At 43.8% G+C, this 13,632-nt stretch overlaps 1 protein-coding gene across 1 annotated transcript in view; it reads left to right on the top strand.

The window, feature by feature from the left end:
• LOC101855806 (isatin hydrolase) overlaps positions 1–13,141 on the top strand; it is a 17,822-nt gene extending 4,681 nt beyond the window's left edge. The window contains exons 2-5 of the mRNA XM_005102346.3: positions 167–462; positions 1,372–1,481; positions 9,715–10,032; positions 12,583–13,141. Of these exons, the coding sequence (XP_005102403.1) occupies positions 195–462; positions 1,372–1,481; positions 9,715–10,032; positions 12,583–12,798 (912 nt within the window). The 5' untranslated portion in view covers positions 167–194 and the 3' untranslated portion in view covers positions 12,799–13,141. The remainder of the gene's footprint in view (positions 1–166; positions 463–1,371; positions 1,482–9,714; positions 10,033–12,582) is intronic.
• The last annotated feature ends 491 nt before the right edge of the window (positions 13,142–13,632 follow it).

The following is a 13,632-nucleotide window of genomic DNA, read 5'->3' on the forward strand; positions in this document are numbered from 1 at the left end:
CACACACTCACACACACACACACACACACACACACACACATATTATCCTTCTCCGGGATCAATAAAAGTGTAATTTATTTTCTATTAATTTATTATACTGCACAAAGGGGATATGGGTATACTAAACTTTTCACATTAAAGTGTGATCATTTCATGTTGTTCTCAGAAACTGCAATCTCTGGTTGGTCTTCAAAATGGAAAGCGTCTCACAGATCCTCTCCAAACTCCAGGTCTTCTGCGTCATCGTTGTTGCGATTCTCACGCCAGAAGCTGACGGAAAAATTTACGACCTGTCACATGTGCACTCATCAGACTTATTTTACTTTCCCGGGAGTTTGCCTTACAACCGGACCCATGTCATTGCCAGGGATATTAAACCTGGGATGTATGTGAACGCCGCTGTGATTACCAGTGGAGAACACGTTGGGACACACATGGACGCGCCAGCCCACTTTGTTAGAGGTTTGGTTTGACCCTTTTTGAGGTTTGATACTAAAAGTGCTTTTGTTTTTGTTTTAGAAGACGTTTTACGACGCTCGCAACTGCATACGGTCATATGAGCGCCAGAAGATTAGATGTGTTACAAGAGAGAAACAAACATAAAAAAGAAGGAGGGGGGATAAGGACGATAGATATTTGATAGGAAAAAAGCACCAAACCACACCGGAGCACCCGCCAACCACCCACACTAAAAGTGCTTTGACCCGTTACTTGAGTCTTTGACAGTTTGTTAAAGGTTTTATTCTTTTTGCTAAAGGATTAATATTTTGTTAGAAGTTTTGTTATTTATTTGAGATTTTGACATTAAAATTTTGCTTCAGAGCTTGTTTCTTTGTTAGGCTAGAGAGAATTGTCCCAGCAAATACTTGACTATAATCACGAAAATCTTAAGCATGTGTTCTGCATTCAATAACGAAGCGCGTAACCTCTAGACCTTCACCTCAGATGACGGCTCCACTGGAGCGGTCTTCCATAAGTTATCCTCTAAATACCTTAGCTTTATTTTTAGAAAAATCCAGAACAGTTTTCTTTTTTTTGTTGATCTTACTTTCAGATTTGTTTGTTGGTGTTTGTGCAGTCGATTTTAGATTTCCATTAATTCTTTAACGCACTTAGAGCATGGGAGGTTGACCTAAAGATCTAAACAGGGAACTTAACTCGCTAGTTTAATTAAAGAGATTTTCTTTTTATGTATGTGTGTGTGTGTGTGTGTGTGTGTGTGTGTGTGTGTGTGTGTGTGTGTGTGTGTGTGTGTGTGTGTGTGTGTGTGTGTGTGTGCTCATTAATTTTGTCTCATCTGAATTTCTGCCTATTTTTAGGATTACTTCAATTCCTAGAATGCTTACAGCGAAGTTTTATTCTTGTTTTTAGGTGGGGACCCTTTGGAGAAAGTTTCTGTGGAGAGAACAATAGCGGACGGGGTGCACATCAACTGTCGTGCAGAGGCTGCAGCACATAGAGATTACATGGTACCTATGCAGGTATGTGCCGGAGAGAGAAGGTAACACCGATCATCCTTAAGAGGGTGAAAGACTGTATAAACTGTCTATACAGTAGGCATTTGAGCCGAAAATACATGTATTATAATATATTATAATTATACTCAACTGGCCTCCGTACCACAATAAGCCGAAGACCCAGGAAGTTGTTTCACTAACAAGGCAATCCCCAATGTCCGGATCGGATGTGGGAACAACTTTACTTTACTCAACTCCATTAAAGAGCGGGGGGGGGGGGGGGGGCTACACCCCGAAAGTCCTCAGTCGGCTCAAAATTATGGATTTTTAGTTGTAGACATTATTATCTTCTTTAGCTGTTCTTACAACTACAGGGTACCAAATTACAACATTCTAGTACTAGTCAACAACAAAAAACCTGTACAACTTTTTTCTGAATATCTCGCGCAAAACGTGTGCTAGAATGCTGTAATTTGGAACAGATATAATTCATTCAAAAGGAATTTGCTTGACATGAAATTCAGAAAGAAGAAACTCATGCAACAATTTAAAAGATCTTGTAAGAAAGTCATAAAACGATTGGTTTGTTATTTCCTTTCCCTTTATTTTTAAAATCAAAATCTTTCCATCCCTGTAACCTTAAAAACAATATTTCTTTTCTCCTACAGAGGTAATACTAAAGATCTGTCTGTTGAATTATTGATATATGGAATAGATTTTTGTTGGTGGTGTCTGGAGTGTGGATTTTCACGGATTTTTCGCAAACTTGAATGCTACCTCAGGAAAAAATTCATTACAAATTTTCTAATTCGATTAGGAAAAAAACAACAAAGACATTTTTAGATCTAATGTTTGTGAACACGCATGCAAAAAAACAATCAATTTCCATGAGCGGTAAGTGCGGTATTCATTACGTAAGACATGTCAATAAAATCCAATATGGCGTCGTATCCATGGAAACGAAACTTTTTTTCTCAAATTTGATTGCGGATTTTAAGACTCCTTACTATGCTTGTTATATGTGTGAAATTTGGTAAAATTCGGTCCAGTAATAAGCGAGATAGCCTCCAGGTGTAACCCCCCCCCCCCCCTTAAAAAACATATTTTGTAAGTTCTAAAATTTCGAGAACCAAAAGTCTATATGTCCTCCTTTGGACTCGACACAATTTAACACAACGTTCATAATGTTCAGTGAAGGCCAAACACATGGATCCACTCAACCATGAGTACTCAAATCCACACAAACTGTACACCTTACAGTATCGAGCTGTTTCTAGTGACAATAGGGGAAGGGGGGTGAGGTTGCCCATATAGACAGTATTTGTGGAGTTGATATAACCTGAAAGGTGAATATGGGCTTTGCCACGGAACCAAATGTCATAGAAGAAATGTTCACGCTTTTCAAGACGATCGAGAAATCATGAACACATTGCTATCCTCTGAAAGCTTCGTGAACGGGAAAATGGGACAGTCGTAGATGAAGAACTACCTTGAGGAATGTGGACCGTTGAGATGTAGGAAGTCATTGGTGCGGTATTCATTATGTAGTTGTTGTTTTCAAATCCCTTTAGCTGCGAGCATTTCGCTCTTGGCAGCGCAATGCCTCCCTCAAGTAACCACATGTCCTTGTCATCTGGTCAACGCCAGAGTACAGCAGGCTTTGTAAGTCTGTAGGTAAGTGTAGGAGCTTGCGTCGAAGAACTGCCAGGTTTGGGCAGGGAAGGAGAAGATGTTCAACGGTCTCCTCGTGGTAGTCACAGTGTCTGAAATGGGGTTCCCACATGGGGTTGATTCTGTTTATGTGCTTGTTGGTGTGTAAGTGGCCTGTGCGGGCGCTGAAGATCAATGTCTGATCGGCTCTACATAAAAGATTCGAAGGGTCTTTGGGGTTGGGTTTGTCCATGTACCCGAAGAGAGATCTTCCTGTTTCTGCGTTGGCCCATCTGTTTAGCCACTCGTCTCTGCTTTTGGCTTGGATGATCCCTCTGCAGGTCTGTAAAGAGGCGGTTGTGTCTGTCTGGGGCAGGCTTGCTCTAGTCTTCGATAGATGGTCTGCAGTCTCATTCCCTGATACTCCAGAATGGCCAGGCACCCACTGCAGTGTGACCCTGACGCCATAGGAAGTGCCCATCTGTTTTACAAGGCTGAGGATGTTCTCGTCACCTCTGTAGTCTCCTCCTCCTTCGACGGCTTGGAGTACTGACATTGAGTCAGAGAAGACAACAACATCCCCTGATGTTACTGCGCCTTCAAAAAAGTCTTGGGCGATCTGTTCCAAGGTCTTTACTATGGCGATTCTCTCTGTATCATAGTTAGAGCTGTATGTTCCACATTGGCCAAATAGTTGGGTCTGCTTCTTCTCTCCAAGGTTGTTTCGATATTTGATGGTAGATCCGTATCCAGCATTCCGTGTAGCGTTTGTTGCTGACCCATCTGTGTATGCATGGATTGGAGTTTCAGCATACGAGTCCACTGTCTCCAGGACGCTAGTTCTGAGGATTTCTTCAGGTGTGGTCTTGTCACAAGAAGGGTCTAGAAGTCTCGTCCTTATTGTGATTTCTGGTGTCTGCCAATATGGAGGTTCGCTGCTGATGTTGGTGATTGGTTCTCTGTTCTTGGGTAGGTCAAACTCCTCAAGTAGTTTTGTTGCTTCTCGCATAAAGGAGGTCTTCTGGATGCGTGTTTTTGGTTCCCACTCATCTGCCATTTTCTTGTTTTCGTTCGTGTCTTCTAGCCGCGCAAATCTTTCATAGGTTTCGAGTGTAGCACTCTTTCTTCTGAGGTCCAGCGGTTCTATGTTGGTGTGGATTTCGCAGGCGCTTGTAGGCGTGGTCTTCATCGCGCCATAAACAAATCTGAGTGCTTGGTTCTGTACTCTGTCAAGCTGTGCCAGGGAGCTTTGGCTGGCTATGGATTGAAGTGGTAGGGAGTAGTCAATCACAGATCTGACATACCCTATATAAAGTTGTCGGAGAGTTGCTTTGTCAGCTCCCCAGTTGAGTGATGAAAGGTGTTTCAGAAGGTTTAGTCTGGAGGTGGCTTTCTTGGTCAGCCCCCCTAAGTGCTCTTTGAGAGACAGCTTTCGGTCCAGTTGTACACCAAGGTACTTGGGATAGTCCTCATGTCTGATGGTGGTTCCATTGATCTTAAGGTTTACCTGACTTGCTGTAACTTTGTTTATGAGGCTGAAGAGTCCAAAAACAGTCTTGTCTGTGTTGATCTCCATCTTCCATAGCTGGCAGTAGGACGAGATAGTAGTCAGGTCTGCGTTGATGGCTTGGTTCAGTGCTCTCATGTCACTTCCTTTGCTCCATATGAGCAAGTCGTCAGCGTAAAGTGCTTTCTGACAGGAGATGACATCTGGCAAGTCGTTCATGAACAACAGGAAGAGGGTACAGCTGAGTGCTGACCCCTGTGGGAGGCCTTCCTCAAATGTCCTCTGTGAAGAAACCTTGCTGTCACATGACGTCTTGATAGTTCTGCAAGACAGAAAGTTCTTGATCCAGCTGTACATCCTTCCTACTATCCCAAGCTTTTGCATTTTGTAGAACAGTCCCTGTCTCCACACACGGTCATACGCCTGCCTCAGGTCGATGAAGAAGGCCACAACATTGTCTTTATCTTGAAAGGCATCGCTGGTCTTCTGGGCAAATCTGATGAGGTGGTCCATAGTTCTTTTGCCTTTCCTAAATCCTGCCTGTGAAGTGCTGATTGTTCCGGTGCTTTCCATTCACCAGTACAGTCTGTCGTTGACCATTCTCTCGATGACCTTACCCAGGCATGATGTTAAAGAGATTGGTCTGTAGCTTGAAGGCTGGCTTGATGGTTTGTCCTTCTTTAATATCGGTGTGATGTTTGCTTTCTTCCATTCTGTTGGGAGCTGTCCCTCATTCCAGGTCCTGGTGTAGAAGCCCAGGAGTATGGAGAGGGAAGAGTCTGTCAGGTTGAGGATCATCTCATTGGTGACTTGGTGTGGTGCTGGGGCCTTTCTCTTTTTACACTTTTTGAGGGCTGCCTTCAATTCCGTCGGAGTAAACTCCTTCTCAAACACCTCCAGGTTTGTCTTGGGGGTCTGTTCTACCCTTTTGGTCAGCTGCTTTATTGCATGGCTCAGTTTGTTCTGGTTTCCTTTCTTGTTGATGCTAGCAAAGTATTTATTCATAACCTCAGCTCTGCATGTTTCTCCTTTCTCAGTTGGTTTCATTGGGGCGGGGTTTTTCCTTCTTTTTGTACCTGAGAGATTGGTAAGCAGGTTCCAGGCTTTCCTCCCGTCCTTACGCAGGTCTAGTTCTCCACAGTGTTCTCTCCATGTTTGTCTTTTTGCACTTTTGGTCTTCAGCTTTACCTTGGCAGTCAGCTAGTTATAGTGCTTTCTGTTTTCGGCCGTTGGGTTCTTCTCAGCACGCCGTCTAGCTTTCTTTCTGGCCTTGGTCAGTTGTTCCAGTTCTTTGTCCCAATAAGGGCGAAACTTCTTAGGGTTCCCTCTTGGAATCGCTTCCTTAGCAGATGTCTTTAGTGCTGAGGTGATGTCCTTGTAGCACTCATCAATTAGGTTGGTCGTGCATACATCCAGGAGTCTACTTTCAGATTTCTGTTGGTAGAGTTCCCAGTTTGCTTTCTTGTAGTTCCAACTGCGTCTTATGGGGTTGGTCGGTTCTCGTTTCCTGTGGCTGGATATTTGCAGTAGGATTGGGCGGTGGTCACTTCCTATGTCATCTAGGACAGTCATGGAGCAGTGCGGGTGAAGGTCAGCGGAGACCAACGTCAAGTCTGGTCTGCTGAGAGTTCCGCTGGCTCTATGAAGTAGGGTGAGATGTGTCTTGTCATTCTGAAGTGAAATGAGGTTGCTGGATCTCAGTAGTTCTTCTAGAACTGTTCCTGTCGTGTCTGTATCACTGTAACCCCACAGTGGAGAGTGTCCATAGAAATATCCCGCAAGAATGGTATGTTTATGGTCTGTATTCGGGAAATTGAGCTGGAGAGTAGATCTCGGCGGGAAGTATACATTGTAGAAGGTGTAGGTTGTTCCATCCGACTGCTGCACATTCACTTCCTGCATGTCAGTCTCGTCATCGGTTTCTGGGTGAGAAACCTCAGCAGTGATGTCATTACGAATGAGGGTTGCGATACCTTGACATTTGGTGCACTTGTAGTGGTACATTGTGTAGCCTGTCAAATGGAGCTCTATCCGCTTGGGTAGTTGGGTTTCCTGTAGCAGGGCTACATGAATTCTTAAGTCTGACAGTGTCTTTGCAAGCTCCATTTTCTTGTTCTGTATAGATGAAATGTTCAGTTGGAGTATATTCAATGTCTGTGTGTCTGTAGGTTGGGGGGTCTGTAGTGTCTGTGTGTTGCTTGTGGCCCCTATACCTGTAGTGTGGGTCCCAGTAGCTGACTTGTCACTCCCGCCCTCGGGTGAAGGCAGAGAGCGCGGACCTTGATAACCGAGGTGACATCCGAGCTCGTATAGTTTCATTTGTCGTAAAGGCATTTTATTGGTTAGGGGGTTGTGAAGGCTTGTATGAAACCCTGTAGGATCTCAGGTAGGTGGGAGTCTTGTCCTGACACTGGCTTGTACCCAAACATCTTGCCACAAGAGAACAAAGGTGCAATGTTCACTGTCCTGTTTTCCATCAATCTTCACGGGGATTTCTTAGACAGCAGACAACCATAGGGGGTGTAGGCGCACTCTAGTTCTGGGAGATGGGAGCCACAAAGTGCAACCAATGACAAGTGATCATCTGAGCAGTCCAGTAAGGGGTCCTATTGAGTAAGGGGTAACGCGTTTCTTCCACAGTGAGTCGTCTGCAACACCAAGCATAGCTTGCGTTTGCCCAATCCCTGCCACCTGCTGTCTCCTGGCTATCTGCTATTAATATTTCCGTTCATGGGGCAGAGGGGTGGCCAAATCTACTCAGACAGAGGATGGTCACGTCATGGGTCAGCGAGCATTTGCCAGGATATCTGCAGGGATGTCATCTGTTTCCAGGCAGCCTATTCCTTACAGCTACAAGGCCTTCTGGGTCCGCGGAGACATCTCACGGTGAGTCATCTGGCAGTCTGTGGGTACCATGCCCCGTCTGTAGAGCGAGAGGGAGGGAAGAAGATGTCAACAGTGAGTTCCTGAATGAACAGGTTGGCCTGCTGGGACGCCAGACCTACCATAATGGTGGAAGTGTATGAACCCTTCTACGAGCCGAAGGGTCGTTGCTCACTTCGCACCTCACAGGGCTATGGTACCTCCTGGCCAGAGCTCCGTCTGCAACCCCTACTCCTATGCACAGAGCAAGGGTCCCCAGGACGGGGGGTTGACGTGGTTGAGGTTGGCTTGCCAAAGAGCGTCTGGGGTTTCACCCTCAACCCTTACAGCCATGTTGACGTGTCAACAAAATTCAAAATGGCCGCCGTATCCATGGAAGCCAAACTTTTTTCTCAATTTGATTGCGGATTTTAAGACTCCTTACCATGTTTGTTATGTATTTGAAAGTTGGTAAAATTTGATCTACTAATAAGCGAGATAACCTTCAGGCGTACCCCCTCCCACTAAAAACACCTCACTTAATCATATCTGTACGTCGTGTTTTACAAACGTATCCATACAACGCTTACCAAAGAGGAAATTTACTCGTTAATCCGATCCGTACGCTTTGCATAGTAGTCTGTCAAAATGATTTTTGGAGAAATAATGAAGGTTTCAAAGAGATCTTAGCACTAGAAGTATTCTAAAATGTGAAGAATACAACCCCTGGGGTACAAAATGACCCCAGGTGTACGGATTGGGTGGAATGAAAACTATGACTGCGGTTAATACATGCGTTTGCACAGCAGTGTAGCCTAATGACTTACAGTATTACCAAGAAATATTGAACAAAAGATATGGTCTGAATTCAAGTATGGCAGCCTCGTGCTGCAATGGTGGCGGGTATTCGACGCTGCATAGACCGAGCAGGACTTGAAATGGTTCTCTATGGTATGTCGTTCCATTCTGCGGTCAGTGCATCACGAAGTTTTTGTACATTGGCGATCCGATAGCTAGTGTATGCTACACCCTGCACTCTAGTTCGTACCACAAAGGTCCACTGGACTCAAGTCGGCTGAATAAGGAGGCCATTGCATGCGATTAAATCGCTGTGTATTTAGTTACGCTGCACTGACACGCGCAACATGGGGTCTGGATTCATACTAAAAGTATGAACGTGTGAGCGTTTCCAGAAAGAGAGGCAACGTGAGCATGCAACACGTCCTGGCTATACGTCAAAGCGTTGACAGTTTCATCGAAAACATGCGGAGGTGTCCTGAGGTCGGAGCTATTCCAGCCAAAAATAGTTAGTCTTCCTGCTCCCCACATGACTCTCTGAGCAACAAAACAGTCGGCCTACCGATCCCTGCTGAGTCGCCAAACTCTTTTTCTTCCATCATAATGACTTACGGAGAATCTAGACTCGCCAGGTGCGCGCTCATACGACCTTACGCAATTGTGAGCGCCGTAAAACTCTTGCTATGAAACTGAAAGACTCGTCAGGAAACATAACTCTGTCACAGCCTCTGGGCGTCCATTTTGAGTGCTGGTTGTACCAGTCTTAACGGGTGTGTCGGTGTGCAGCATTAAGCACATAGCCTTCCTAGGGTCTACGTTTTCTTAAACCTGCTTCTGTCAGTTGGAGCCAATGGTGGCAGCACTTACTGTACCTCTAGTTCCCTGTTCTTGTTTAGTTTATGCTTATAATGATTAATTTTGAAACCTTTACGTTCTCTGTGTTCCTAGATTCCTAGATATTGCCGTATCCCCTATAACGACCAGCACTATCGTGTACGTAACATCCTCTTTGTTCTTAGGCATTGTTCAATCTATGTAAACAATGTTTTCGAATTGCTGTATATATGTGTATGTATGGTACTTGCCTAGGTCACCTTATTTCACACTAATAAAGTAGACACACTGATAAAAAAGTGACCTTATTATATTAAAGTGGCAGAGTTTTTCGACTATGGTGCCTGACCTTTCCCAAGTTCGCTTAAGACCCACAAAACAGTGCTTCGCCTTTCCTCGACATTCTCTCGGTTTTCTGGCTCACTTTGGAAATAGTCTGGTGACCCCTGCCTTACCCTCTTTGTGCCGGGACACTATTGGCTGGGTCGGTCCATTCTAGCAGAAAGATGAAGACCCGGATAGGATATCTTTCTTTCGTACTGTCACTACTATTAGTACTGCAACTGTTACTACCACTACCATTGTTGCTTCTCCTCGTTTCCACAGAAAATTCTTGACTGGGAAAAGGAAAATGGGCGTATCCCGGACGGAGCGGCGGTCCTTTTCAACTTCGGCTGGTCTCTTCGCTTTAACAACATCACAGACTATGCAGGCTCAGACCAACTGGACGACCAGTTTACCTTTGTCCAGCCTGCCGTGACCGCTGAAGTTGGACAGTGGCTACTTCGTGAGAGGAAGATGAAAATCATTGGAGTTGACACCTTTTCTCCGGATCCCTCACTTTTAAACGGAACAGCAGTAACCGAAATGCCCAACCATCACAATATATTGGGAGCAGGGAGTTTGATTGTAGAGAATATGAAGGTATGGCATGGAGTGGTACAATGTACTTAATGTTATGGCTTTAACGCCCCGTTTGACATTATATTATGGTTGTTTATGTGACGATGTCTCCGAATGTTTAGTCCATTTCCGATAGGACAGTGCCAATCAAATAGAAAGAAATGAATAGTTTGCATATATACAATTTCATTAGGTACTCGATATTGGTTATCCGTACAATAGCCCGGTTGTGCTGAACAGGTGCAGTACATTTTATAACCAACTGTTACTATAATATAGTGGGGTAAAAAATTCGTGGTGCGACTTATTCGCAAATATCTTTTTAACGGGTGATCAGTGTAACGTATTTTAGGCACTTCGCACAGCAGTTTGTATCAACATGTCTTAGATCTTGCTTAGATCTAATCGTATTTTTCCACAACAATTGAGGCTAGACTAAATAAACATTTTTTTCATAAGAGATCATAAAATACTACAAACCTCCGCCACTTGGAAAATGGGAGTGTTCCAAAGAGGAGGGTTCACAGCACTTCCCGCTTCTCACAAACATTTTGCATATATGTATATATGGCCTACATCACAGCTTACCAGTGACCCTTTTAGTGGTAAAGCTTTAGGCCACGCATAATCACGATCTCCTGATAAATGACAAGTGTTTTCTCATTTGTTCCCCACTGAGTCCCTGCAGGTTTTCTCATGATGTTAAGCCTCCTCCTGGCTTTAGTTTCTGCATTCTGAATGTGTTGTTTCCATGTGAGACGCTTGTCAAGGATTATTCGAAGATACTACTGTTGACACTCAAACCTTGGGGGGGGGGGTCTTGCCCAATGTGAGTTTTTTTGGCTCAGCTTGGCTAAAGAGTGAAGAGTGTAGCAGAAGATTGTTCTTTGTTTACGGTTACACACCAGGTTTTTGTCCATGTAGTGAGTTTGTCCAATGTTAATTGCATGCAATATGTGGCAGTGGTGACGATTTCCTCAAAGCACCAAAGAGCTAGGTTGTCTGCATACAATACGGCATGTATTCCTTTGGGTAGTTCTTTCATGAGTTCATTGATGAAGAGGACAAAGAGTAAAGATTCCATCTTAGGGTACTCCTTGTTGCAGCAACATTTTCTGTCCTTGATATTCACCCACCAATACACGGGCTCTACGGTTGTGTAGATGGGATTTGGTCCATAGGTACAAGTTGCCTTGAATACCACTTCTTATGAGCTTGACTTGTAGACCCTCCTTCCAAACCTTGTCAAATGCTTTTTGTAGAACAATAAACGTTGCTAGCATCCCTTTCTGTGTCTGGAGGGAGTCCTCTATAACGTGGGTGGAACAAATGAGTTGTCTGGTCCTCTGGGCTCCTGAACTGATGTAATCCAGCTTGTTCTGATACTGGGATACGTTGTGCCTCTAGGAACCACTGCATTCTGCAAGTTATGATGCACTCCATTGTCTTACATACACAACTTGTGAGGCTGATAGGTCTATAGCTTAATTGCCGTGGCTTACTTTTTCCTGGCTCGAGGATCGGGATCATCGTTTCTTCTTTCCAGCCCATTTTTCTAGATTAAGTTGAAAATATCCAGCATGGTCTGTAAGGGTGTGTTGCTCAGGTGTTGTAGCATTTCATTTGTAATTCCATCGCGGCTTGGTGATTTCCTCTGCTAGAGTTCATTTATTGCTGTCTTCAGTTCTTCCAAGGTGATAACCTTCTTCTTTGCTTCCGGGATGCTTCTTTCCCTTTTCCCCTCTTGTCTGACTTCTTTTTGCCTCTCTCTCTCTTGGTATTCTGGTGTTGCTTTCTTGAGCATGTGCCTTTATAAAGGTTTGTGCTGCCCTTTTCTCCATTTTCATCTCTCCATCAACTTCTTTTATTCCCGTCGTCGTTTAGCCCTTTCACAAGCCTCTATAGTTTGTGTGTCCTTTTCCAAGTTGTGTTTGTGTGTTTTGCCTCTCCAGCCTTTCCTGGTGCACTCCAATTTGGTTTTGAGATAATGGGCTTTACACCTCTGTAGCTTTTTGTTGTCTTCTATCGTTTTCTGGAGTTCTGGTGTCCAGCATGGCATTTTTCCTTACTCCTGTAGGTATGTTTTCTTTTGTTGACTTAAGGCTGCTTTCATTGAACTCTGTTATGGCATTGTAATATATTTTCTTATTGTCGAGGACGGCGATGTAGTTCCATCTCGGTCTTTTCGGGCTGTCCTAAGGTAGGTTCTCTAGAATGGTAAGAAGGAGAGGGCGATGGTCACTTCCCCAACCTGGGTTTCCAATAGTATAATAGACTCCGTTGCCCCCAAAACCCGTGGTATACACACACAATATCATCACCATCATCATCAGCATCATCATCAACAACAACAAAAACAACAATAATAATAATAATAATAATAATAATAATAATAATAATAATAATAATAATAATAATAACAACAACAACAACAACAACAACAACAACAGCAACGAAGGGTGGCCATTAAAGGCTCCTCTGTCTAGAATTGTGTCTAGTTTGGAGTCGAACCACGTTATTTGAAATAAACATTTAAAAACCATTTCGCCCCCTCTCTCTCTCTCTCTGTAGATTCCAGCAGACCTTCCTGCACGTGGCTTTCGATTCCACGCCACACCAGTCATGTTCGAGGGCTCCGGTGGTACTCAAGTGCGGGCCTTTGCCATGACGTACGACCCAAAGTCATGCCCAGATGCCGCCAGTGTCCTGTCTCCCCAGCACCCACTCATCATGCTTGCTGCTTATTGTTGCCTTTCTACGCTTTTTCTACGCTTGCTTTCTGGGTGACTCAGCGTATGCGAAGAATGAATGAATCTCTGAACTGAAAAGGGTTCGGACGCCACATGACATAATCCAGCACTCAAGGATGATTTATATTTAGATACCCTATTAGATTAGATGTATTTGAATTTCATCACGTGCGTTGGCTAGAGTTTGGTTGACAAGTACTGATATAAAATAGTCCGAAAAATATTTTTAGAAAGTGAACTATCTTGTATGATTAATCTATAATGCCCCACTTTATGGAAACAATACTGAAGTGTAATCATAGAGGCATACAGTCTTGTGAATTTCTGCTATGGTACTGTCCCGTTTCTCTATCATTATCAAAATCGTGTTTTCATTTTTCCCATGATCTTTCTGGTATTTTGTCATTATCTGTATATACTTGTATATCTGTTGATAGTCATAATATATAGTCATAAGTGGGCATGGCTCGATTGTGTCGGCCGTCTGCTGCTTCAATTTAACCAAAAACTACTGGGCAAAGGAAGAAACAGATGAGCTAATAATTGTAGATAGCATAATATTATAGCTCAAGTTTTCACCCAGCAGCATGTTCTGTGTGCATTGCAATTGTTATTATTACCCAAGCAGACCCGATAGCATTCTGAAACAATCTGAGTTTCCTGTGAAGCATACAGTGCAAGCTGCCATTTAAAGGCGCTAAAGAAACTAACATACTGACAAGATCTTTCGCTGTCTATGTCCGGGTATCAATTTACACCTTGGTAAAGAGAGAAAAATTGGGAAAAGTGCTTTTCCCAAAGACACAAGTCAAACCTGAGGCTCATCCTCTGAACCTGCAACCTCAAGATTCCGAGTCTGGTAGCTTAACCT

The sequence above is a fragment of the Aplysia californica genome, unplaced genomic scaffold (assembly GCF_000002075.1).
Source record: "Aplysia californica isolate F4 #8 unplaced genomic scaffold, AplCal3.0 scaffold00322, whole genome shotgun sequence".
In the NCBI taxonomy this organism is placed as follows: Eukaryota; Metazoa; Mollusca; class Gastropoda; order Aplysiida; family Aplysiidae; genus Aplysia; species Aplysia californica.